General features: G+C 34.2%; 3 protein-coding genes across 4 annotated transcripts; 2 read left to right on the forward strand and 1 right to left on the reverse strand.

Annotated features, from left to right (window-relative positions):
* The first annotated feature begins 3,627 nt into the window (after positions 1-3,627).
* LOC118044074 (protein tesmin/TSO1-like CXC 2) lies at positions 3,628-9,920 on the forward strand. Its single transcript, XM_073404050.1, is given in 11 exon segments — positions 3,628-3,911; positions 4,549-4,712; positions 4,814-5,543; positions 7,248-7,392; positions 7,462-7,669; positions 7,749-7,817; positions 8,217-8,397; positions 8,662-8,754; positions 8,851-8,917; positions 9,103-9,232; positions 9,323-9,920. Coding segments are annotated over 11 exon segments (1,908 nt in total). The 5' UTR covers positions 3,628-3,848; the 3' UTR covers positions 9,381-9,920.
* A 2,889-nt stretch (positions 9,921-12,809) lies between these two features.
* On the forward strand, positions 12,810-15,854 carry LOC118044073 (putative calcium-transporting ATPase 13, plasma membrane-type). The gene has a single exon (XM_035052234.1). It carries the CDS (start codon positions 12,810-12,812, stop codon positions 15,852-15,854), a length of 3,045 nt encoding a protein of 1,014 aa, XP_034908125.1.
* A 5,938-nt stretch (positions 15,855-21,792) lies between these two features.
* On the reverse strand, positions 21,793-26,005 carry LOC118044058 (uncharacterized). Of its 2 annotated transcripts, none has more exons than XM_035052214.2 (9): positions 25,729-26,005; positions 25,303-25,367; positions 24,222-24,270; positions 23,698-23,792; positions 23,469-23,554; positions 23,306-23,365; positions 23,112-23,193; positions 22,516-22,629; positions 21,793-22,235 (listed from the first exon to the last, which is right to left on the reverse strand). In XM_035052214.2, exons 1-9 carry the CDS (start codon positions 25,913-25,915, stop codon positions 22,065-22,067), a joined length of 909 nt encoding a protein of 302 aa, XP_034908105.1. In that variant the 5' UTR covers positions 25,916-26,005; the 3' UTR covers positions 21,793-22,064. The 2 variants fall into 2 exon arrangements, with proteins under 2 accessions (XP_034908105.1, XP_073259994.1); XM_073403893.1 differs by having other exon boundaries at positions 25,303-25,347; positions 25,729-25,905.
* Positions 26,006-27,376: the final 1,371 nt, after the last annotated feature.

The following is a 27,376-nucleotide window of genomic DNA, read 5'->3' on the forward strand; positions in this document are numbered from 1 at the left end:
ACCATTCTTCCTCTTCTACAACTAATATGGATTCTTTTAAAGTCCGGCCATTCATTCTCAGTGTAAAGTGCAGGTGTAGTTATGGAAGATTCGTTTTGAAAAGAAAAATGATGTGTAAAAACACCAAGATGAACTTTTGAAAAGGCATTTGGAACCTCGATTTTAAAAAGTTGAAAAAAGGAAAACAACACAATATCATGATCAAACAAGCATTGTTGATTAAATCACCAAATGGAGCTTCTTGGGTCTCCCAATTCTAGAACATCTCTCCCTTTATGGATGCAAAAAGATATTATGGAGCATACATCCTAAGGATAGGCTCTAGTTCCTTTATGTGAGACATTGGGTAGGTTTACTACTGGGTCTCTAAAAAGGGTCTCTTGCTGTTCCAGTGATCACCCTCGTAAAGGCGATATGGAGGTCCAGCAGATAGTGGGATGGCACGTGTACCAATCACAATCAGTCTAAACACTCAGCAAAGAGTTGGGGTTTACACAAACTTAAACCTTGACTCAAGTCATAAGGCAAGCTGCTAGTCCCCCACTTAACCTTAAAGTTACAGGTGTGTGCCCTCATAATATAATAACAATAATAAAGTGATGCATGACCATGCCAATGTACGATAGAATGTAAAGATGTATGCTAAAGCTTTTAAACAAAGCATCGTAAGAAAACAAAAACCAATAACACATAGCCTAAACAAACAAAAAATCAAAGCTTAGTCCAAGGGTCCCCAGTGGAGTCCCCATTCTGTCGCACCCCAAAAAAAAATCTAGCGCGCGGCATCGGCTGGCGATTTTCGTTGTGTTTTAATGATTTGGTTCTTTGGAGTCGCCACCTAGTATTTTGGTCACTAGGAACCCTAACTGGTCTTTCAGAGATTCTAAGGCAAGGGACTGGTTGCGTAAAGGGAAGGTATTAGCACCCCTAGTACGCCCTACCTAAGGTAAGCTGCTTGGTGTTTGGTTTGCTCTATAATTGCTATGGTGTTGGTGTTTTCTAATCCCGTCAATTTATTTTGGATAGAAATCTAAGGAGATTCCATGTGCTTTGAAAACTCATTTTTCCCTTAGTATTTCAAGAGTTTGCGACTCGTAAATCGCAAGGAAAAGGAAAAAAAGAAATCTAAGAAAATTCACAACTCTTAAAAAACCAATTTTATACTTTCACGACTCGTAAACCGTGGAGTAAAAAAAAAAAATTAAAATTTTGAAATGTCCTCGATTACAATCAAAGCTTCTTTCAAGGATGTGTGCGGATTTATTACTCCCAATAATATTTTGGATGTTCATCCTTATAAAGATTTCTTCATCCAAACATTAGCGGTGAATAATAAATACAATTTCTCCTCCCAAAATAAGATTTTTATAGTTTTTGGAATATTGGCCAATACCCTTTGGAGTTTTACAAACATGTTGTAAAATCCAGAAATGCAAGAAAATAATTTGTGTTTAAGAAATCTATGCGAAAACACATTTTCAAAACTTCCAATATTTTTTATATATAAAAAGAACATTCAAAACATGTTAGTGTATTGGCCGTATGAATGAAAACAAAACATTTTTTTTTTAATAAACATTTTTTTTTTGACGAAAACCGGGTATTTTAAATGCTAGATTTCTATTTTTACAAATAAAAATACACATGCCTTACCCGGTTACTGTTCAAGTGAATTAAATTTCACTTGAACAGTAACAAAATGCAAAAATGCATGCAAAAGCTGGGAATAAAAGGCTTACCTGCTAGACAACGGCTGGAGGCGAAATGGAGGGAGACGACTGGTTACTGCTCGCGAAAGACGTCCCTGCTCTCTGTTCCCGGTGGAGCCAGGTTTGCTGCAGTGCTGGACGTGTTGTAGACACGGTGCTGAGGAGGATAGACTTCTGGTTTCTTGCTCTTTTTTTCTGTTTTCTTGTGAGCTGCCGCTGTCTCTACTGAGCAGAGATGGTTACTGCTGCTATGGCTGGCAGGCTCACGGTAAGAAAAGGGGAGTGAGGGCTGGTGCTTACGGGGGATATGGTGGTCATGGTTTGGGGAAGATGGTGTGGGTGTACATGGGCTGCTGGTTTGAGTACAAACAGGGGCTGCTGAGGGAGAAGGGAAGCTTGTGTGCAGAGGGAAAGTCTTGGCTGAGAAAGGGGGAGGAGCGGTGACGGCTGTTGTGGAGAGGGAGAGTTGCGCCGACTGCCTCTTGGTTGGGAGAGAAAACCGTGAGTTTGTGTTCAGCTAAAAAGGGAAGGTCTTCTGTGTGGGAGCTGAGGGAGGAGAAGAAAAAATCTGCAGAAATTGGGCGAAAATGCTGGTTTTTGGCTGACTTTGGACCCGAATTTCTCCCCCCTTCAGATCATCAAATCCGACTCTATTTATAGGCTGTGGAAGAGGGAAATCTTGTATATATTGGGGAAAAATTGCAGCCCTTGATTCAGTTGGGAAGCATCTTAACCGTTGGCTCAAAGTGTACACCTCGAGCTGCCAAATTTGGCAGCTCAAGGCTGTGAACTGCCCGAGGTGGCCACTTTGAGCCACTCAACGGAGCCGTTTCTAACATTTCCGACCCGACCGGACCATTCTCCGGGATAAAGGGGTTGCATGTGAACATGTTGGTGCACGTGTTGTCAGATTTGGAGGCCACACAAGCATGAAAACTCGCCTGGAAAGCAGCCACTCAGGCAACTTTTTGAGGAAGAAAGTGAACAGTAAATTAAGGCACATTTTCCAAATTGGTCCCTGGTTTCGGATTTTCTCAACTAAGTCCATAATTGGCCCTTAAACTTCAATATTTATGCAATTAAGCCCCTGATTTGACCCAATAAAAATCCTAAAAATTTTATTTTAGCCCAGAACTTTAATTTCTTCTAATTAAAGCCCAAATTGACTTAAAAATCAATTTTTTCATGCAATCAAATCCTTTATAAATTCAAATAAAAATCCAATTAAGTCTATAAACATCCAAATTTGGGCTTCTCCTTAAAATTCAAATTTTCCTTCTCAATAGGGCTCTCATCCTTCAAGAAAATACTGTCAAAAATCGAATCTTTGTATTTTTAACCTCCTTGACCAATTTTTCTGACCACTTTCTGAGCGCTTCTGCCTCCTGTTATTTTTCTAGCCTCTTTTGGCTATTTATTTTATTTATTTTTGTGGGGACCCAAAAATGGGTTACAACATTATGTAAAAAAATAAATTTTAAAAAATAAAAAATAAATTATTTTAATATAATTAAAAAAAAACCATTAAAACTGCCTTGCATGTGACCTCTCATTTGTCAAGTTGATTGGTAATGGCGTTTTACTAACATGCATTTTATTTGATAAATTAGATAATTATTAGTTAATAAAATTCTATGTATATTAATATTTTATTTTAAAATTATTTAAATTATATTTAAAATTTTACATGAATTTAAAGATAAAATAATTTACTTATAATTTTACTAATAGTGTTTACAATTTAAGTTTTCATTATATATAAGTTATATTTCATGAATAATATATATATTTTTTTATAATGGATAAAGATACAAGCAAGCAAACCTAATGGGTTTAGGGTTTTGGCCCAAATTTGTCAAACCATTAAAAAAAAAATTATGCTTTCTTTCCCGCCTTCCCAACTCTTCTCTCTCTTTCCTTCTCTCACTTCAATTCCTCTCTCTTTCTTGTGTGTGAGACATAGTCACCCAAAGAAAGATAGAGACATTTTAGTGTGTGTGTGAGTGTGAGAGAGAGAGGGAGGGAAAGAGAGGGAGAGGGAGAGGGAGAGGGAGAGGGAGAGAGCAGGACTTGCGTGTTTTCAGCTTCGAAAGTGAGAGTCCTTTAGAGGTAGAAGAGAAGAAGTGCAGTGTAGTTCTAATGGAGCTAAACACACCCAATAAGAACCTAATCCCCTCCACTAACCCCCTCTCTCAATTCGAGGTCTACTTTCTTTAAACCCCTTATTTATTTATTTATTTATTTTCTTTTATCTTTGTTTCGGGTTAAATGCATAATCATGTGTGGGTTTTTATTTGCTGGTCGTTTGGGTCTCTGCTCTTTCTCACGTTGAGGGTAGAATCATGGGTTATGGTTTTTTTTTTTTTTTTTCTGGGTTATTTTGCTTCAAAGTTGAGATTATGGTTGTTTTTTTTTTAGGTTTACATGATGTTTTGTTTCGTGTCTGTGTATGCTTGTCGGAATTGATTTGGATTTTAGTGGGTTTGGGTCCTTCAGAGTTTTTTCACTGTTAACCTATTAGGGTTTTGGAGTTTTTGTTTATCTATGTTAATTTGAAGGATATGGGTAAATTGCTATCATTTTAATGAGTATGGAATCCAATCTGGGTTCCAACTGAGCTAAAAGAAGAAAATAAATGGTAAAAGAAAAATGAAAGATTTCCTTATGCAGATTTTGTTCAAGGTTTGGAAAGTATGCAACTTTAATGATTTTGGGTTTGTTGTCTTTTGATTAATTGGAAATTGTAATTTCCTTTCATTGTGGTGGCTCCTTATCATTCGTTAATAGTCGGGTTCTAAGGCTGCTGCTTCTGAGAAGTAATGATTTGGTAACCTTGCAGGATTCTCCTGTGTTTAATGACATCAACAATCTCTCGCCAATTGAGTTAGTCAAGTCCATACACACTGTTCAAGCATTCAACTTGCCATCATTTGCAACCCCACTTTCTGTATTCACTTCACCTCAGCTTAGTTCCCAGCGCGACACCGGATCATTTACTAGAAGGTAAAATGGATTGCCTGGTTTTGTTCAATAGAACCAGGATCAAAAGTATAGCAATTGTTGTTAAATACACTAGTTTAACTTAGAGTTGTTTCCTCTATTAGGGACCGATTCTCAGAGCCTTCAAAACCTGAGCTCCTTCAAAGCAAAGATGAAAACAGCACAAGTGAAGTGAATTCTGAGGCTGCTAAATCAACCGGTTTGAGTGTTGAACAATCAGAATGCTTCATTCCTGGGAATTCAAGTAAAGGAGTTATTACTAAGCCACCCAGTGAGCACTTGGAATTAGCAATCGAGGAGCAAAAAGCCTTGAAATATGGTTGTTCTAGCTCAGGTGGAAACATGATCATGGTGCCTCTCAATGCAATTACTGAGCCAGAGATGGCAGGCAATTTAAATGAAAGATATCAATCATATGAAAGTGAAAGGGATTTACATAAAATTGGTCAAACTAGGCAAAATGAAGATGAACCAGGATCTGATTGGGTGGCTCTGATTTCTGATGTAGCTGATATCTTGACCTTGGAGCCATCCTTTGATGAGGAATCTGCTGAGGAGCAAAAAATGGTGGATCCTGGAACCATATCTTTTATCTCAAATGTTCTACAGGTTCCACATGATAACAACAATGATTCAGAAACTTCCAATTGTGTAGGTTCTTCCCAGCATTGTGATATGGGAGATCTGGGAATTCAGCCAAAAGAATTTAGAGAACAGAACGAAGTAGATCAGACTCCATCTGTACTTCCTAGCACTTTACTAGATAAACCATTAGTTACTGATGTGTCTGCAACAGTTGATGTCAAGGGGAAGAACTGCCAGTCTATCAGCAAGGTAAAAACTTAAGAACTAAGACTATTTGCTTGTACCTATGTTCTGATGGTTGCTGCCCAATACCATGTAAACATCTTCAAGCTGAGTTCTGTGAGTAACCTAAAAATTGACTAATATAACAGAGTTAATTTTATGTTTACTTCTGAAAGCCTTTCATGATTGAACTATGTGTCATTTATCTTGATAAATGTGTATCCATCAATTTCGGAACACCTGTAGATTCTCAATGTCAACGGACTCTTGTTATAATCTCACTCTTAGAAATAACTCCAATCTCGGCTTATCATGATTGTTTTGTGTTTCATAAGATTACAAGTTTCATGGCAGTGTTGTTGTTAGTTGTCACAGACAAATAGGATGAGATGGACAGCATTTGAAGGAGTGGCTCCTATAAGCAAACCTTAGTATTTTTTTGTTCATTTAGAATTGTATACTTATCTGTTTTGATGATAAATGAGTAACAATACATGTGTAGGCATTGGTGCTGATGATTTTTCCGAGAACAATTTTTCTCCTTGGTCAATTTTCATTAAAACTGCAAAATGCTTTGTTGTAATCAACAAGCTATCTGCTAGAAGACTCTTATTGCAGCTGCAAGTTTGTCGATTGTGATACAAATGTTCATCAAAAGTTGTGGTGATCATTACGGGTTTTCATAGAAGTCTGTGGCTCTAGTACAACTGTTAGAATCACACCAGAGGCTTTTTATGCCTGCAGAACATTGACAAAAATGACTGATTTGATAATGTACACAAGGATTGAATGAAAGAAAGAAATTGCAAATGTGCTTCAAATTATGCCAGTCAGAAAATTTTTCCTTTGTGTTTCACTAGTTTACTGGAGTAGCATCATGAGTTATTTTGAACAGGATTGACATTTAGTACGAAATAAAAACATGTAAGAGTAAGTTCACATTGGAAGAACATAGAAGGTAAGTGGTACTTAAAAGATTAATGAGGCCGAGGTCCAAGTGCACTCCAAGGTAGAAATTTAAAGGTATTAAGTTTACATGTATATATAATAAATTCTTGATACCATCACTAACCAAAGCTTCAATAAACCTTGATGTAGCTCTTCTGCTGTTTGTAGGACACAAAGTTGACCTTGTTATTTAGGCTGCGTGTTTGGTTTAGGGTTAAAGGGGGTAAAATGCTAACCCCCTTTAACTCTGTTTGGGAAAATTTAGCGGTGGATAACAAAATTATTATTATTATTTATTTTTTTTTTGGGGGGGGGGTTTGGGACTTTGTGCATCTGTGTTTTCTTTTTTCAAACTAACCATTCATTTTGTTTTCTTTTCTGTACATATAATAATGGTCTCACAAACATATACATATACATCATCTTTTATTATGTTTAATTTAAAACTTGATTATAATTTTATTGGATCCTAGCATTACACATAATTTTTATGCACATACCAAACATCTTTAACATTTTACCCTTCAACCACTTGTTTGTACCCTTACATTTAACCCCTTGACACTTAACCTCCAATTTTTATCCCTGAACCAAACACAACCTTAAAAGAAATTTTTATGTTGGCTAATTATGCTGATGCCAGCAGCCAAGTAGATTTTCTGTTCTATTATTAATTGTGATTACATGAAATCCAATGTTCCACAATACAAAATATAGACTAATTTATTCTTCATTCAGTTTAATATTAATCACTTTTTTTAAACATCTTTAGCTTATTTTTAGCAGCAGCATAAAAAGAAATTAGCATTTGAATCTAATAGTAGTTCAACCTCGTCACAATTAGATCATAATGGTGCCTACATGGAAAAGCATGCATCTCCTGGGAGGACAGAAAAGGGAAAGACATTATCTGCATTATCTGGAAGGGGTATTGGTTTGCACTTGAATGCTCTCACTGCTGCAAGCAATGGCAAAGCTGTCAAGATTTAGATGTGAGCTTCTGTAAAGCAAGAAATAAGTGAACTGCCTTCCCCTGCTCTGAACATGACATCTAGTCAAGATCCTGCTATTAAATCCATAGCTCTGACAACTGTGCAAACAAATTTTGTTCCTTTTGATAACAAAAATAAGATCATGGAAAATGCTCCTTACGCATCAATGGTTGTGAATGAAGAGTTTGGCATAAGGAGTCCCAACATGAAGAGGTACATGCGGAAATTAATACATTCTAATCTCTGAGGCCAAATTCCCCAGGTAAAGTTTTTGATTTGTTTTAAATTTCAGGCAAAAATTGGAAAATCAAGGAGCATCATGCAAGCGCTTCAATTGTAAGAGATCAAAATGCCTAAAGCTGTAAGTTCAGCAGTTTCCTAAATTTACTTTTAGTATTCATGTGTCTGATTTTTGGAGGACCTAACTACTCAAAATTCATCAGCTAATTCTTTCATTTTCTGTAGCATGATAAATGCTGCTGTAATAGTAATAAATATGAAAATAGGCAGAACCTGAAGGCTAGTTAATCTCATTGATTCCAATGCTCGATGATTCTAAATTGGCCTTTAAAAACAGGGGTCAAAATCTTGATTACAGTGGATTTAAACAGTATGCCTTGGTTTTCTTCTCCTAGCCATACTTAACAGCTCCCTTTCTAGATGATATAAAATAGATATCAAGTTTCACACTAGAAATTAAATTAGATACAAGCTTATATTATGGTTATTGTATGCTTACAAGATCTTGTTATCTGTACAGTTATTGTGAATGCTTTGCTGCTGGTCTCTATTGTATTGAGCCTTGTTCATGTCTAGATTGTTTTAACAATCCTGGTCATGAAGGTACTGTTCTGGAAACACGCGGACAGGTTGAGTCTCGCAACCCTCTTGCATTTGCTCTCAAAGTGATAAGAAACTTGGATTCTGCCTCTGAATTTAGGGTAAGGAATTCTCCTAAATTATACTGCTATTTTGGTTTATGAATTGCGCTGGCATCACAACATCCACACTCATTGCTTTATTTTGTTTGAGTATGGTCTTATTTGTGAGGTAAAAAGCCACAATGATGCATAGCCTTCACAAAAATTAACGAAGAGGATTGTATGTTGAAGGTTGTGATGCCATTACAAATGGTCAAAATGTATTTTGCCTTTGGCAGTTTGTAATTTCCTCGAACTACGTGTAATCAATTTTTGTTCATGTAGGAGACTAACAAAACTCCAGCTTCAGCCAGGCATAAAAGATGATGCAACTGTAAAAAATCAAGTTGCTTAAAGAAATATTGTGAATGCTTTCAGGTTAATATTGCAAATGCTTCTTGATTTACCACTTGTCTCTTTCTATGTGCAATGTTTGTAACCCCATCTAACATGAAATTTTACTTATGTACAAAGGGTGGTGTTGGTTGCTCTTCCTACTGTAGATGCGAAGCATGTAAAAACACTTTTGGTTGTAAGAGTGGTAAGTGTTGTAATAATCTCCACGCTCCCATACATGTCCTAGCAATTGAATTAACTGATTCAAAGTTAGTTATCTTAGTTTCCAAAATTATCTCATTGTGGCCGTGTTTTGAATAATGCTCTTGCTTTTTTACTAATAAAAGGGTTAATATTCTTTATATTTTAATTATTTTGAACTAATTATAGGAGTTGAAGAAGATGACCTGAAATGGGAGGAATCTAAAATACATGAGGATGCATCAGACCTGAATTTACTTGATATAATTAAAAAGGGTGAAGAGCACCCAGATCTTATGCCACCTTCACAAAATTCCAGGTATGATATTTTAACATATTATCAGTCCAGCATGACATTTGTACTGATCATGCTGTCTGTTTTAAAGATAAAAGTTGTATACATGTTTAGGTCTCCAGTTCATCTGCAAATCCCCATTAGTGGGCAGCTCCAAGGATCTTCCCTTTGAGATGTTGGTCCATCAACACAAATACGCTTTAGAACATATTTTTTCTACCACCAGCCTAAATATGAGAAGCATCTTAAGGTAATTCCAGAAGATTAAACTCCTGAAATTCTGAACAGCAATTGCTCACCTACAAGTGAAGTTAAGTCAGTCTCCAAACTGCAAGAGGGTTTCACCTCCTCATCATGGTTTTGGCTCATCGGCTTCTTGGATGATTCTGAGAGCTCTCGATCCATCCCCATCTCTCAACCCACCAAGTGAGCAATGAATTTCAACCTCTCCCTCAACACGCTGTCTCATGATGCAAAGGCATGCTGTTTACTCGTTTGAGTTCCAGCTACCAATCAAGTTTCTCAAAGTATAATAGTACAAGAATAATTTGCTTCCCCATAATGCCAGCCCGTATAGAACTAATTTTATGAAAATCTAGGCCCTGTATCTATAATAGACGTGCTGTACAAGATGAAAGTTGTGCCTGTAGTGTAACTATACACTTGATTAAGTTAGTCGTTACAATTAAATAGATGTGTTGTAATAGAATTACTCTCTTCTCAATCCTTTTGCTTCCATATGAACTACACAGTTCAGGTTCCTGAGGACAAACGTTATGGACAAGCACTTTCATCTTCCAGCGATCCTGTCAATGTAATGTGAACAGTCCATGAGTTCACAAGTGCAACTGATGCATAATCAATCTGCAAGAACTCAAAAAGAGAAACATAAACCGGTTTGCGTGACAGGTTTCTTGGTTGCGTTTGGTTAATGCTTCTTTTAACCTAATTTAGAACCGCACTGAATAAACTAGATTATCCCCGACTCCAATATAATTGATTGTAAAGAGGAACGTAAAGATTTATCGATGACTACATTATTTAAAAAGGTATGTTTTCCTCTTCATGAAGTGGATGAGGAAGATGGCCAAAGGAGGAGATGTTAGCCATTTGGTCCTAGTTTTTCAAAGCCCTAGCTAAAGCTACAGGATTGTGAGTGAAGGAAGACACGCCTTCAACGTCCTTGTCTTTGTGCTTGCGCATGGGCTCTCCGCTCTCTTACCTTCAGATCAGCTGGCAGAGTAAAGGAAATATTAAAAATTCATAATCCTAGGTCTTATAAGCCCTAGATTTCAAACTAAATGCATAGGAAGTAGAATAGAAAAACTACTTTACAGCCAACAAAATGCATGGGAAGTTCGCCTATGGCGTGCAAGTTGGAGCTGCTTGGTAAAAAAAAAAAAACGCAGCTGAAAATTATGTTTTATTAGAAATTTTACTGAAGAGTGATTAGCTTGTATTTTATCATGGCAAAAAAAGACAATTATATTACAATATTTTTTAAAGAGCCGAAAAAAACAAATTCAATAAAATTAGTTAATTTGATAATATAATTACAAAAAACAAATAATAATAATAATAATAAAAATAAAAATAACAATGACGGATAAAAAATGCTTGTCAATTTTTTGAAAAGATACTCTAAATATTTTTAAAAAATCTTAACGATCTTATTTAATAATAAAACAAAAATTAAATGAGAATGAAATAAATTCTTAAAAGAGGAAAATGAAAGAAGTTCCATGTTTAATTACCAGCAAAGTAAATGTTGAAGGATAAACAAAACTTAAAATAATTAATTTCAAAAAAGAAAAGAGAAACTCGAGGTAGTATGTTAAATTTGTGGTCCATTTGTGAGACTGATATAAGTTTGCACAAAAAAGTAAAATCAAAACAACAAAAGTCAACTCTAAAGCAAATTAAATGATGAAAGAAAAAACTAGGAAAAAAAATTCAATTTTAAAAAATATAAGAAAAAACTTGAATCAAACCGGGTTATTTAACTAACCTATGACCTGAGATATAAGATTATGATAACTCCATAGAAAGAAAAGCAAAAAAAAAAAAAAAAAAAACTTAAGGTCCAATAACCTAATATCGAATAATGAAATTGAAAAAAAAAACTAAAATTATAAAAACCCTAAAAAAATCAAAGTTAAATCAAACAAATTTTCAAAAACTCGTGACATAAGTTATAAGATTGAGATTACCCTATAGAAGGTAAACATGAAAAAATCACGAAGCAAAATCTCTAATAATCCAAGACTAAAAAACAAAACAAACAACAATAAAAAGAATGAGGATCAAATTGGATATAAAATCAAATTAAATAAAATGGTGAGAGATGAAATCAAAAAAATAATCAAGAAAAGGATTTAAAAAAACAACAATCAAAACATCGAGTACCAAATTGGATATAAAAATTAAATGAAATAAAATGATGAAGGACAAAATTAAAAAGAAAAAAGTCAAGAAAAGAAATAAAAAAACAAAAAATAGCAATAAAAATAATAAGGGCCAGATTGAATAAAAAAATAAATGAATTAAAATATTGAGGGATGAAATTGAAAGCTTTAGAAAGCAAAACAAATAGCAATCAAAATAATAATAATAAAATTTAATTAAAAATTTTTGATAAAACTCATTTGATTTTTGGAAGGGTTAGCTTGGAACCCAAGGTGAGAAGAGAGAAAATAAAAAGAAAGAAAAAAAAATCACTAGAGCCTAGTTGATACTCTAGTGAGCACACATGCTTGATTACTCGGAAAATGATGTTATAACACTTCTAATATCAACGTTAAAGATGACATTTGACTGCTAGAAAGTATTGTATGTGCCACCCAAAAAGCGTTGACGCTTTTTAATTTGCTGGCGCATGCCCTTTTAAATTTATAATTATATTTATATTTGCTAAAAAATATTGAATTGCTTTTTTATTGAAATTGATTATGGCAGAAAAAACTATGATGAAACAATGAAAATTCCTTTATATATTGATCTGATTGATTTTTTTACTTTGAGGGCACTTCAATTATTTTATTATGCAGTCAAAATGTAAAAAAGACTAAAAATTCTTGTATTCTCGCTTATTTTATTTTTTATTTTTAAAAATAATTGAGTTATTTTACTATAATGATGTTTAAAATCTTATAATTTTATGAGTTAATTTTTATTTAATATGTAAAATTAAATTAAAAATTTAGAAATTAGTTATAATTAAATTTGACTCGAGTAAAATTAGTGATTATAAGAAACATAAATGCGATGTAAGATAAATAATTTTATTGATTTAATATGAATAACTGCTAAACTGAGATAGAAGAGGTTGAACGATAGGAAGGAAGTTAGACTGCGAATGAACTGTGGATACAAACTAGTTGACTGGGAATCATTAATATATAATTAATGGCGGTGACATGCCGCCCTCCGAAACTACCGCGAAGGTTCCTGCTGACTGAAAACCACTGGGTTTCATCTTTCTAAACATTTACGACGCTTCCTTCAGAAACAAAAACCCTGAAGACTGTTTACAAACACTTCTCCATTTCAATCTGTTGTTAATTTTTCTTTATTAAAACTGTCCTAAGTAGCCATCGATATCATGGCTATGAGCTCTCGAAAAACTAGAGACAAAATCATTCTTGATCAAGAAAATCTGTTACCAGAGCCAAAACGCAATCAGAGAAGGTGGAAGAGGGCTTACACGGCCATTCATTTCATAAGGCTTCTTGTTTCTTTGTCCAAGAAAGATCTTGACAGCCAGATCGAGATCCCGGGCTCCACTTCCTATGTTGCTATTGATGTTCATGATGATACGTCCCCATGTGAGAATAAACCCGTTTCTTTGATTAATTTCGATCAGAGAAAAATCATCGATATGGTAAAAGAAAAGAGCCTTGAAATTTTGAAACATTTGGGAGGAGTTTTGCAAGTCGCTATCATTCTTGAAATTGATGTTAAGGATGGTGTAGGGGAAGTTGATGTTGCTCATAGAAGGGATGTTTTTGGTGAAAATAGATATACGAAGCCTCCTGCTAAAAGATTTCTAAGCTATCTTCTTGAAGAATGCAAGGACCCGACCATTATCATTCTTTTGTTCTGTGCTATTATGTCCTTGGGATTCGGTATCAAACTGCATGGGCTGAGAGATGGGTGGTACGATGGTGGCAGTATTATTCTCGCAGCTGTACATCTTGTTGCTGTCCCTGCTATTAGCAAATTCATGAAATCCAATCAGTTTGAGAAACTATCTCGTGTGAGAAATGATATAAAGGTACAGGTAGTGAGAGGCGGGGGGCAACATCAGATTTCTATTTTTGATGTGGTGGTGGGCGACGTGGTGTATTTGAATAAAGGAGACCAAGTACCAGCTGATGGGTTGCTCTTGAATGATTCTTCTTTGAAGGTGGATGAATCAAGCATGAGTAGTGAAATGGACCATGTTGAGGTGAAAGGAAGGGAAAACCCTTTCTTGCTTTCTGGCACAAAGGTGGCGGATGGCAATGGCTTCATGCTTGTTACGTCTGTTGGAATGAATACGGCATGGGGTGAGATGATGAGTTCTAGAAGCCATGATATGGATGAACAGACTCCATTACGATCTCACCTCGATAAGATCATTTCTTACATTGGGAAGGTTGGATGGACAGTTGCTTTATTGGTTCTTGTAGTGCTGCTGATGAGGTACTTCACACGGAACACTAGAGATGATAGTGGTCATTATGAATACAATGGGAGCAAGACAAAGATTAATGATGTGCTGGATCACGTTGTGCACATTATTGTTGCAGCTGTGACTATTGTGGTGGTGGCAACTCCTGAAGGTCTCTCTTTGGCTGTAACTCTGACTTATATATACTTCATGAAGAGAATGATGAAAGAGAAAGTCATGGTTCGTGAACTCTCTGCTTGTGAAAAAATGGGTTCAGCGACAACGATCATCATAGATAAGAAAGACATTCTTACTTTGAATCAGATGGAGGTTGTGGAATTCTTCATTGGAGAAGATATAATCAAAGCTAAACCTTCAAATGGTGAAATAGAATCGAAGGTCCTTGAGTTACTACAAGAAGGGGCGGCTTTGAATACTACCGGTACTGTTTACAAACCTCAGTCGACTTCAATTCTTGAAATTTCTGGTGGTCCAACTGAAAAAGCAATACTTTCCTGGGCTATGTCGCATTTGGGCATAAATATTGACGAGGAAAAGAAAAAAGTTGAAATAAAACATGTAGAGAACTTGAATCCTGAGAATAACGGAAGCGGGGCACTATTGGTGAGGAGAAACAATGAGAAGGTAGTTCATCATTGGAAGGGAGATGCCGAGGTGATACTAGCCATGTGTTCAAACTATTATGTTAGAAATGGGGAGATTAGAGACGTGAATGAGGATGCAAGAAAGCAGTTGAAGGAGATAATTCGGAGTATGGCAGTCAAAAGCCTCTGCTGCATCGCGTTTGCCTGTAAAGAAGTTGAAGACAGTGGACAGGCCTCTGACGAGCTTGAAGCAGCTGGACTCACTTTGCTGGGGCTCGTGGGGCTGAAGGATCCATGCAGAACGACTGTGGAATCATGTAAGAATGCAGGAGTGAAAGTTATATTGGTCACCGGAGACAATGGGCGTACAGCAAGAGCTACAGCCATTGAATGTGGAGTTTTCAGCTGTGATCAAGAGGATGTGGAAAACGATGCTATAGTCGAAGGAGTCCAATTCAGTAACTACTCGCGGGAGCAGAGAATGGAAAGGATTGGGAAAATCCTTGTGATGGGAAGTTCATCCCCATCTGACAAGCTCGTAATGATACGATGTTTAAAGGAGGAAGGCCATGTGGTAGCAGTAACTGGTGGTGGTACCAACGATGCCCCAGCTTTGAAGGAAGCAGATATTGGGCTCTCCATTGGAATACAAGGGACTGAGGTGGCGAAAGAGAGCTCAGACATTGTCATATTGGATGATAACTTCATTTCCGTGGTGACTATGTTGAGCTGGGGAAGGTGCGTCCACAACAATATTCAGAAGTTCATTGAATTTCAGCTTACAATGAACGTTGCAGCCCTTGTCATCAACCTTATCTCAGCTTGTTCTTCCGGTGTATTATCATTTTCAGCATTCCAGATACTCTGGGAAAAGGTTATCATTGATACCCTGGGCCTACTAGCAGTGATCAGTCATGACCAGCCCACCAAAGATCTCATGAGAAAGCCTCCTGTATGCTGGTCCAAGCGACCTATCAACGAAAGCATCTTCAACAACATCCTCATCCAGGTCTTTTATCAGGCAGTTACTCTATCAGCTCTACAATTCAATGTGGGTAAGTCAATTCTGGGTTTGGCGATTAATAACACACTTGTTTTCAATACCTCAGTCATCTGCCAAGTTTTCAATATATTTGCTGCGAGGCTGCCAGTGGAGAAGATGAGCATGTTTATGTGGATACGCAAGAACAAGCGTTTCTTAGCGGCTGTGCTTGTTGTCACAGTTGCTCAAGGAGTGATTGTGGAGTTATCGAGCAAGGTGACTAACTGCAGTGAGAAACTGGATCGGAAGCAGTGGTGTGTCTCCTTAAGCATTGCTGCTTCATCTTGGTTGTTTGATCAGCTTGTCAGGCGTATGATTCTTCCTAAAATCAGCTTTCTTGGATCTTGAAAAGTTCCACTTAGGGTTTTCTTTTATATATATATATATATTTTTACTACTGGTCCTTGAAGCTGTTTTGGCTGTTACTTATTGTACGAAAACATGGTTTCTGTCCGAAGACCTTCTGTTGTAACATCTATTAGATGTAAGACATTCACACTTGGTTAATGTATTATAAGATCTTGTCCGTTAAAAACATTGCAAAAGGGAGAGACAATCTCATCAACCATCCATCAATTCTATCAGTGGCTGATCTGTTATAAAATAGCATCCAGATGTACGCACATCAGCCAATTAATTCACCACTATCGTGGAAAGTAGGTTAGGCTCCGTTTGTTTGCAGGAAAATAAATTTTTTTTGGAAAATAAATTCCGGGGAAAGTGAATTCTTGAAAAATGAATTCCGGGAAAGTATTTTCTGATATTTGGTAGTGTTATGGAAAATGAACTGGAAAACACTTTCCAGTGTTTGGTTATGTCATGGAAAATGAGTTGGAAAATAACTTATTTAATATTTTATTTTTCTCAAGTTTATTAAAATAATGAGGAACAAATCTTACAAATTAAAAAGTTGAATGAGAATGAAATTGAAAAAAAAAATATAATTTCATAAATTATCTCAAATAAAACAAATAATAATCAAAATAATAGGGATCAAATCTAAAAAATTAAAAAAAAATGAAAAATGAAGAAATTAAAATAATAATAATCAACATTTCATAAATTATTTCAAATAAAATAAGTAATAATCAAAAGAATGAGGATCAAATTTGATAAATAAAAAATTTCAATAAAAAAATGATAAGAAAAAAGCAAATAACAATTATAAAAATAAGGACCAAAGTTAACATAAAAACAAAATTTTAAGAGATGAAATTGAAAAATAAATATTCAAAACAAAATAATATATAGCAATCAAAAGTTTGAGGATCAAATTTGATATAATCAGCAAATAATGACATTTCTAAATTTTTCACAAACTTCCGGAAATTGTTTTCCCCTCAAATTTTTCAGGAAAAACACTTTCCTGAAAAACCAAGCCAAATTTTTCTTTTACTGGAAAGTGTTTTCCATTGACCAACTTTCCTACTGGCAAACAAACACAAGAAAGTTTGGAAAGTGCTTTCCCGGAAACCACTTTCCGGAAAACAAACACAGCTAAAAGGAAAACACTTTCCTGAAAACCAAGTCAATTTTTTTTTTTGACTAAAATTGACTGGAAAGTATTTTCCGTTGACCGGAAAGTGTTTTCTGTTGACTAGAAAGTATTTTCCGCTGACCGGAAATTGTTTTTCATTGACCAACTTTTCTAATGACAAACAAATACAAGAAAGTTTGAAAAATGGTTTCCGAAAACTATTTTCCGGAAAATAAACAAGTCCTTAGTGAAGCGTAGGATTTCTTAGGAACAAAATGCCACGTGCAGGGTATTTGTGGTCCTGAGTTGTCCTCATCAGCAGCTATTTTTGACATAACTTGCTTTTCCTTAAAATTGTGATTGAGATGTCAGGAAATCGAGGAAGATAATTGGTCTCCACAGCCTATTTTTTCAACCTTAACTTGATTAGGGTTTTTAGTTATGTTAGATTCCTATATTTTTGTACCGGTTCAAGTCCCGGGAAGTTTGGCCTTTAAACTTTCTCTTCTTTACAATTGAACCCCGATTGCCAATTAACTTATTAAAAATTAAAGTTGGTCCCTAGAATTTCCGGTTCTTGTAATTTGACCCGAATTACACTTCCAAGCTTGAGGATGATGTGTATAAAAGGCATGGTGGAAATTAGAATATATCATGAGAAAAAGGAGATTTTCTTGGTCCTTGATTTATTGAAAGGATGATTGTGAGTTTGTTGTTTGATTTGAACGAAAACATAGGCTAGTTATCATGACCGCAAAATGTAGGAGATAATTAGCGTGGGATTTTAAGTCAAATTGCATGGGATTTAGAGTTTTTGGATGTTAAGGTAGTACTTGATGCTTCTCCTAACATGGAATGTGGTTGTGTTGGAACATGGAGTTAAGATTTTGTGTTTGGTTAGAGAAGATCATGAAAGTTAGGTTATTAAAACGTTTCCTTTGGTCATGGTCACTTAATTAGATTGTGGAAACATTTTAGAAATAGTTTGTGGTATGTGTGAGATATCATTTAATCTCGTTAATCCTGAGGTTTTTATAACCTATTTCATAAAAAAAATCCATGTTGTTTTGATATCACGATCAACTTATCAATGTGTTGTGATTAATTAATCTCAACATTACATGGTTTCTTTGATTATTCTGGATCGAGTTCATATTTTATGTCCTTGTTTGCAATAAGATGAGAAAATAGTGGGACATGTTATGAGCATGTTGTTTTTTATAATGCATGAAAGAGAGTCATGGAAGTTTGAAATCCTTTTATTCTAGGGTTTAAATTTTATTAAGGATTTACCCTTTCATGTTTGTAAGGGTACTGTATATATATGTGTGTGTTTTTTAATTATTGATATCATTTTAGTATTTTTATTTTTTATATTTGCATTTAAAAAAAAACAAAAATACTTTTCATATCACATGCATCCATTTTAGGGTTTTATGACTTATTTGTAAAATCCAACCCACATTAAAAAAACCCTTGAAGGGCAATTGATGCCAAATACAGTAGTTACTATGTTGTGTATTATGCATGGTAAATATATACAAGGAAAGTACAATATTTCATATATTACAACACATCCCATAATAAATTTAAATTATTAGCACGAGTTGAAATTTTGCTAGGAGATTTTAGGAGTCTTGTTTTACTATAAAGGTTAAAATTTTGTATCCATAGGAGGTTAAAATGGCCTTCAAATAAGATCTAGAAGTTATTGGTTTGGATTTACCATATCTTTTTAGTTAATTTAGAATTTTTTTGTTTTCAATTTAGTCTCTTATTATTATTTTTATTATTTTTTAAGATATTTTTTTTCTAATATAAATAGGTTTATTTAACTTATATTTCATGATACTATTTTGAAGAACAATACCTAATAATAAAATTATGAATTGAAGTTTTTGTATGATGACCTTGTTCGAAATAATTTCATGTTAATTTTATTTGTTATTTTTTTTGTGTTAGTACATAATTAGAATTTGACAGTAAATAATTTTATTGGTTTTAATTATATGATCAATATAGTTTCCTAGAAGCAAGATGAATGTTTACCCACAAGGACAAATTATAGACTTCACACATGTGATATCCCCGGCAGTCGGCAGTGCAGTGCGGGCCGTTGACCCTTCGAAGCCAAGCAAAAAGCCAACCAAAAACTTCGAATCTTTGTGGATTTTCGTTAACAAAAAGGTCCACAGCGCAGCTTCCTGCTGACTGAATTCACGTTTCTTTATCATTTCTCTTCTTAAAAAGCAATCTGTTATTTTTCTTTATTAATTAATATCTTTACCATTAATATCTGTTATTTTTCTTTATTCAATTTCTTTTGCTGACTTCTCCGTTGGGAATAATTGAAATCGTGGGCTCCGCAAGATGTCAATTATAGCCGGGAAGTAGCAAAGAAATAATTACATTATAATTACAGGGAAAGAACATGTGCTATTTTTTACATAACTTGCTTTTCCTTAAAATTGCTACTGTTTGAGGTGTCAGGAAATCGAGGAAGATAATTTTGTCTCTATAACCTCTTTTTTCAACAGTTTTTTATACAAAAATACATGTAAAATGTCACAGAGACACGAATAAACTCTCATTTGTTGTCTTATTTTTTATTTTATTTTTTAAAATTACTTTTCTTTTAATTTAACATTTAAATTCAAAAAACAATTGGTATAATTTATTTTTTATTTTTATTTTCACTCTCATTTTTATCAATTACATTTTTTATTATTTTAAATCTTTTTATATAATTAATTATGTGCTATCAATTTCGTCATGCTTATAAATAGCTAAATAACATTATTTCAAACAACTTTTTTAAAAAAGTAAAGGGAATTTTTTATTTTGGGATTTAACCATATTTTATCACAAATTAACTAAAATGCAAGTAGTTTCAGGTTTTTGATTATACTATCATTCCTATATTTTTAAAAATTTTAGACCACCTTTGAACTTTTTTATCTTAACAATTAAACCCTAATATCAAAGTTGATGCTTATAACTTTCAATTCTGGTAATTCGACGTAAATGACACTTCAAAACTTAATTTTCAACAAAAGGCACTCCGAACACGCCATACAGCTTCCACAGCCACCGTCATTGCATCTATTCACATATTTTATGTAATTTGAAGAACTGGAAGGATCTGGTGAAATTATTCTCAATGTCATTTACATACACGTCATCACCCTGTTCTTTCAAGTGGCAATATACACAATGCAAAAACATGTTTGATCATGAAGTTCCAAAGATTGAGCTAAGTATTCATCCACTAAGCACCTGTCCTTTCCCTGTAATTATAATTTAATTATTTCTTTGCTACTTTCCGGCCATAATTGACACCTTGCGGAGCCCACGATTTCAATTATTCCCAACCGATCGAAGTCAGCAAGAGAAATTGATCAACTCTAAGCTATATATACACACAAACATAAAATTCATATTCTAATTTTCAGCTATATACCCACATGAATTCAAACTAAACACCATTATCACTTTAAACCAACCTTCTGTAGTTATTCTGAAGTTCATATTCTAATTCCTTGTTTGCAATAAAATGTGAAAATAGTGGACTATATATGAGCATGTTCTTAATTTTTTATAATGCACGAAAGAGTACGTGGAAGTTTGAAATCCTTTCACTCTAGGGTTTAAATTTTATTTAGGATTTACCCTCTCATGTTCATAATGGTTAGCTATATATACATCCTTACATCTATTTTAAAATTCATAAATGTCTTGTGAATTATTGATTGATATTATTTTAGCATTTTTATTTTTTTATGTTTGCATTAAAAATAACAAAAATATTTGTCATATCACATGCATCTATTTTGGGGTTTCAATGATTTATTTGTAAAATTCATCCAGGTTTGACCCACATTAAAAAGATCATTGAAAGGCCAACATTTCAAAACCCTAAAAAACAAATTCTGTCTTCTAAAATTGCGTTGAAAATATATTCATAATGGACAATTATCTTAAATATTAATGAGAAGTAATACATTTTAATATCCTTGGTTTTTGAAACATGTCTTCCTATTAGATATAATATTCATCAATGATACGGTAATGACAATCATGAGTATTAATTTTTAATTTAGTTCAATATTCATTAGTAATTTCTTATAAAATTTTGAATGTATATACCACTTTGAATATCTAAGGATTGGAATACAAAAAGTCTCATTTAGCAAAAATTACTATTGTAAGATAAATGAATCTAAATAGTTTAATCTAAAATGAATCTAAATAACTTAATCTAAAATGTTTAGCGATATCTTCTTCTAAGATTTGGATATGGGTTCCATGAGCCCAATAAAAACCCACTTATTTATTCATTAACATGATTTAATAAACTATTAATAGTGACATAATAAGAAGTAAATAAACAAAGAAATATTAATTCACCAAATAAATTGGAAGTAACAAAAATTAAAAACTTTAAAATGTCAAAAACTATTTTGAATTTAACTCATTGTAGTGAATCTTTTCTCACCCATGCAAGTAAATCATTGATAGATTAGTCATCACATACTATTAGAATAAAATATAATTAGCAATACAGTACATATATATAAAAATAAAATGTTTTAAGGTGATTGTATTTTTTTTATTTTTTTTTTAGCATATCCAATCGGTTATTTTAAATTTTCAAATATTAATTAGAATTTCTAATGACCATGATGAGATTTTTTTTTTCCCCATTTCACACATTTTATTTTGACGTGAATCCATGGCACTGAAAATCAAAGAACTCCAAATACCAAGGCAAGAAAATAAGCCGGAAACCGAAAGTGGATAAAATCCAAATAAAGCAAGAGGGAAAAATCCTTGTAATCTTCGTAGTCTGTGATCTGTACATTCCAAATAATACATCAAATCCTCATATTAAGGACCTCAGCATAGAAAAAAAAAATCAAAGGAAAAATAAACAAAAAAACCGATATTACAACTCATTTAAATTATATGGAATCTGCAATGTTTATAAAATTTAGCTTTTGGTTACGTTACTGAGGGCCGCTTCAGATTTTAGAGTCTGGGGCAACAAAGAAAATCTTAAAAAAAAAAAAAAGAGGATCGAGTTATGATGAAACTTTCAAGCTTTTAAAACCTGAAGTGAACACAGAGAGTTTGTCAGAAGCTCTCTGCTTGTACTCTCTCTCCAAAGCTGCTGTTGCCAAAGATTGCAAGTCTGGACTGTCCTTGTCTTCCTTGTTTCGTCCTTTTGAAAGCTGTGCAATAGCTGACGTGCACTGGTGACAAAGAATCATAATTTCCTTGTTAGTCACACAGTTCAGAAACATTGTCAAAGGCGCGGGATAGGAAAAGGGAGTTCTTCGAATTCCTAAAGATAATAATGAAGCTAATAAATGGCCTCAATACAAACATTAGATGGGAACTTCAGAGGAAGGAGAAAAGAAAACCTAAACAACGAATTTCAATGCCAGAATCACCCCAAACAAGATGTAGCTACATCCTCAAGTAAAATATTTGCACGCACATACACATATAGAGGAGGAGGAGGTATCTCACCAGACAAATACCAAAAAGTGCCCTGGTGTTCTTGCCCCCAGTCAAATCTATAGTGGAAGAATAATATTTCTTCGCTGTCAGAAGGTTTTCAATTCCACCAAGAGTGTAAAGCACCTGTTGATTCAAGAAAGCAAAGGCAATTTAGTAATCATTGTTAACAAAGGAGTCGTCTGAATTTATTCCTGTGCATGCCTAATATATTAGCATATACTATTATGGTCGTCTGTGTTAGATGTCATAAATTGGCATTCTATCCATATTCCTAAAATTGTTTGAAATGCCCAATAAAAAGTCTATGCAAGATGAATTCTTTAAGCATCAGCCCCAGCACGGTTCAGTTGATGTCAAATGCATGATCCTATTTGGATATACAAGTGAATTCTATGTTTTGGTATCTCTGGTTAAGCAGCCAATATAAAATTATTCTCTAAATAATGTTGCTTAGAAGCTTTTAGCAAAGATAAGAATAATAAAAAACAATAGCTTCAGCAGTGGTTACACATTTAAAGAAGCAGGATGATACAGTGGCAAAGGCTTAAATGATCAAGTGGAACTGCAGGTTGAGATAATATAGCTGAAATAAAGAAGTTCCTCACATCAGCATATGCTAAATGATACAGTGGGACCGTAGGTTGAGATAATATCAGCTCTTCATAGCAGAACGCTGCTTGCTTGTACCTAATTCATTAAGGCAGGAACTGGTTTAAGCTACTGAATAAGAATAAAACAGCAACACACAAATAATTTGATAGACAGTAGCTTTCCCAACATATAAAGAAAAATTCCTCACATTTGCAAGGAGATGTATATTTCAGCAAGCTCTCTCCAGGCATCATGATCAGCCATAAATCTAAGGAAGGCAAAGAGGAAAAATAACATAAGACCAAATTCAGTCCTGTGTTAATTAATATCACCAAAACTGGGACAAAGTAGGGTTTCAAGAACTGCCTCACGTTTCAAGATACTTATTGAGCAAGTCAATTGCCCCTGTCAAATTGCCTTGTGCCTTTGCCAAAGCTACCCTTCTCTTGTGTACTACCTACGCAAGAAAAATGGCATTGGCCTGATTTGAATACAAGTCCTTCTTAATTAACACCAATAATACTTCACGATTGAGAAAGACAGCACAATGAGGTTTTGTAAGGAACTACATTTCAAAAAAAATTGGTTACAAAAATTTACCTGATCAAAAGGATTGTCCTCTAAAAGGCTTGAGTAAGCCTTTTCTGCCTCTCCCCAAGATCCCTTTGCTTCAAGTAACATTGCCTCCAGTCTGCCTGTGATTTGTGTGAAAAAAGAAAAAACCATTCCATCACATGTTCAGATCAAAACAAAAATTTTCCTTGTACTTCCTATAGGGACTCAAACTACAGCTGAAAAATTAAACTGTAGAGAAAACACCTAAAGCCACACGAACGAATGTGTATGGTCATAATATTAACATTTCGATGTTCCTATTTGAAGTCCAATGACTTGGTATCCCCACTGATGCTAAAGAAAAAACAAACTGCCACCTCACCTTGTAGAACAATTTAAAAAATGAGCAAACTGTGATCTAAGAATTTCTTAATGCAGGAGAGCTATTAAATGATAGGGAACTTGGCCATGTAAGATTATGCATCACATGCAATTGAAAGATCGTTATTAGTTCCCACTCGTAACCACAACAAAGCACACTTGTAAGCCATATGTTATTTTTAACTTACCAACTCTTTTACTCTCTGGAAATTTCTTCTGCAACGCATTTGCACAGTCCTGCAAAAGATTGCAGATTACATATTGCATCAACTTCAAAAACAAGAATCTCATACCACCCAACTACAGTAACCAGAAAAAGCTTATGAGTAAAGTCAAATGAGTTCGAATACAAAACCTATGTATGCAAGACTCAAGTATATAGCACTCATGTTGAAAGGCAATGCAAAAGTGATGAAAGAAGGAAAAAAAAAGAGATATAAGAAGTTTCAAGGATAAATTGTCCAAAAATCTTTATTCACTCAATTTACATTACACCCAACATTCTAAAATGTTCAGGAGATTACAGTTTTTTTATTATAAAGTTTTGGTTCGATCAGAAAAAATAGCATGCCTCACAGTTATGCCTTGAAAATAAACAGTTGAGGAATAGTGAGCACCTAAAATAAAGGCCAAGGAACAAGAAAATTTAATGAATAAGGTGGACTTTCTAAGCACATCCTTGTTATGGGCCAAGGGCTAAGAAAGAATAGAAGCAAAAAATAAAATAAGAAACAAGACAGTGATCCTGGAGCCAAATAAGTACCCACTGCCTACCAACCCTCAGAAAATCAACCATCACCAAAACCTAAAGCTAACACCTGTTTGAAATATCAATTAACTCACAGAAGAACCATAATTTGTCCAAAATATTGCTTCACCAACAATCAGAAATTAAGGATTCGTGTTATATTTAACATCAGAAGAACTTAGAAGTGTGGTGGAACATAGATATGAGTTTGATTTCTTTGAGCTAATGAAATCTCAAGGCATTAGGACATATCATAGAAATGCACAACCAGCGTCTTTTGCAACAGCTCGTACTGTGTGCCTACGCGAGATTATTAACTATAAGAACAATAAAAGGAGTGAGACAAGTGCGATATGAAAAAAATCCAAGAATAATGAATATATTAACTATTCTCAATCTACAGAAATTATTTCGTTAATGATCAGTATAAACATCTGCTAAAGCACCTAGAGCGAAATTGATATGAAACTAAAATAAAACATATAAAAAAAACACTAAGCTGAAAATGAAACAATTGATACCTTTGCAACCTCAAGAGATTGGCAGTCCATGGCTGCAACTGCAACCTGTTCATATAGAGTCCATTCTACATCAACAACGAAGTACTAATAAATCAGTATACATTCAACAACTTAGCGGCTGCAATTCGTCAAAAAAGGAGCTTTAAACCATTGAAACAACCAGCACAACGTGTGTGTTTGCAATCCATACCCAATCAACGTCAAGTTTCAAAACCTCAAATCTCATTTATTCACCAAAAAAATTCATAACTCACTAACCAAATTACACAGTCACGGTAATTCTTACTCAAACCCAATTCAAATCAAGCTCCAAACTTTCAAACCCAGAAACAAAACTGAATCCAAAAAGACTCCAAAATTCCAATAATTGAGCAAACCCAGAAGAGCAAATCAATAAAAGAACCCATCAAAAGAGAGAAAGTACACCTTCAGGACCAAGACTGGATCTTTTCTTGGAGTCATTCAAGATCAATAAACCATGCTTTAACACCTTGACAGAACGCCTAACTTTGAGCTTTCTAACCATGCAGAGATACTCCCATGCCCCTCCTCCTCCATTGTCCACTTGACTCTCCAATCTATTCAATTGCGTCTCTTCTGTTTTGGTCACCATATATATTCTGCTTCTCTCTCCTTCTCTTTGTGCGTTTCTCTGTCAGAGTGTCTGTGGACTCTGTTACAGATATGCTATTTTGAAGAGCATTATATGAATTTTTGAATAATATAAATATAACTTTTTTTAATTTACAATTCTAAATATAAAAAAAGTTATTTATAACAGCTAATTGTGGGAAAAATTCTTAATTAATTTAATATTAAAATATAAAATTAAAAAAATTAATTAAAAAAATTCTTATAAACTTATTAAATTCATGACAAGAATCCATGAATCATAATAATCTCATATAAAATAAAAATAAAATAATATATATTTAAAAAAATTAAAAATATATTATTAACAAATTAAAATAATATTTTTTATTTTTATTTTTTATTTTATCTCTTTCGTTTACCATCTCCATTGAAGATGCTCTAAACTATGTTTCTTAGACCCCTTTTTTTTTTTTTTTTATCTCCTTATTGTTGACCTCTTGGAACGTCATAACTGATGAATGATAAATACTTAAAAAAAAAAAAAAAAAAAAAACCCAAATTAGTCCCGTTAATGCATGTTTAGTCCCTATACGTATCGACACTTGAAACCTTCTACTACCAAGTTTATTCAATCAAATTTTCGCACTTCTAAATTTTGGACAGATATGTTCTTATTCCTTGAATCTTGATCTGTTTGATTACACTGTCAAGATTTTGTCCAGGATATATGAATAATAAATGACTATCTTAATAGCGGTTGCTTTTTGTTTTATTTTGGACAGAGTTCTTTTCAATTGGCATTGAACAACTCCAGAAAGACACAGTGATCAATACAAATTTCATTCATGGTTATATCAACTACTGTCCAATCCCTCCTGATTTGAGCTCACAGCTTTTACCCATTTCCTTAGAGGAATCATTGCAGATTCTGAAGAAACCATCAAGGCATCTGCAAATTCCTTAGGAAGGCATGGTTTCATCAACTATTTTGGTTTACAGGTACTTCCTTGATAACCCCTTTGGAAGCCTGCTGAGTTTTTGGCTGACAGTAGTTGCTGATCTTCAACAATTGCTTTACTTAGTTTCCAATGATTTGACTTGTACATTAGGTTGTATACTTTTCAGCGTTTTGGAAGTGGTTCAGTGTCGACGCATTTCCTTGGAGCTGCATTGCTCCGAGGAGAGTGGGAAAGTGCAGTAAGCAAGATCCTTGATCCAAGAGATGTGATGAGGAAGGCTCGGGAATATTATGAGGAAAGTAATGATATTGAGGGGACCCTAAGGCAACTCCCTCGCCATCTGGTGGCTGAAAGGGACGTCATAGTAAGTTTCCGGCTGTCCCTGCTCCACTGTAAATTTCTTTATCTGACATCCTGATAGTATCATTGCTTCCATGAAAAGTATTTTTAGTAAATTTTTAATCTTAAACATGTGATTCTTTCCCCTCTTTGTTTGTATCATCTATTTTCTAGCTATGCAG

Source organism: Populus alba, chromosome 13, assembly GCF_005239225.2.
Source record: "Populus alba chromosome 13, ASM523922v2, whole genome shotgun sequence".
NCBI lineage: Eukaryota > Viridiplantae > Streptophyta > Magnoliopsida > Malpighiales > Salicaceae > Populus > Populus alba.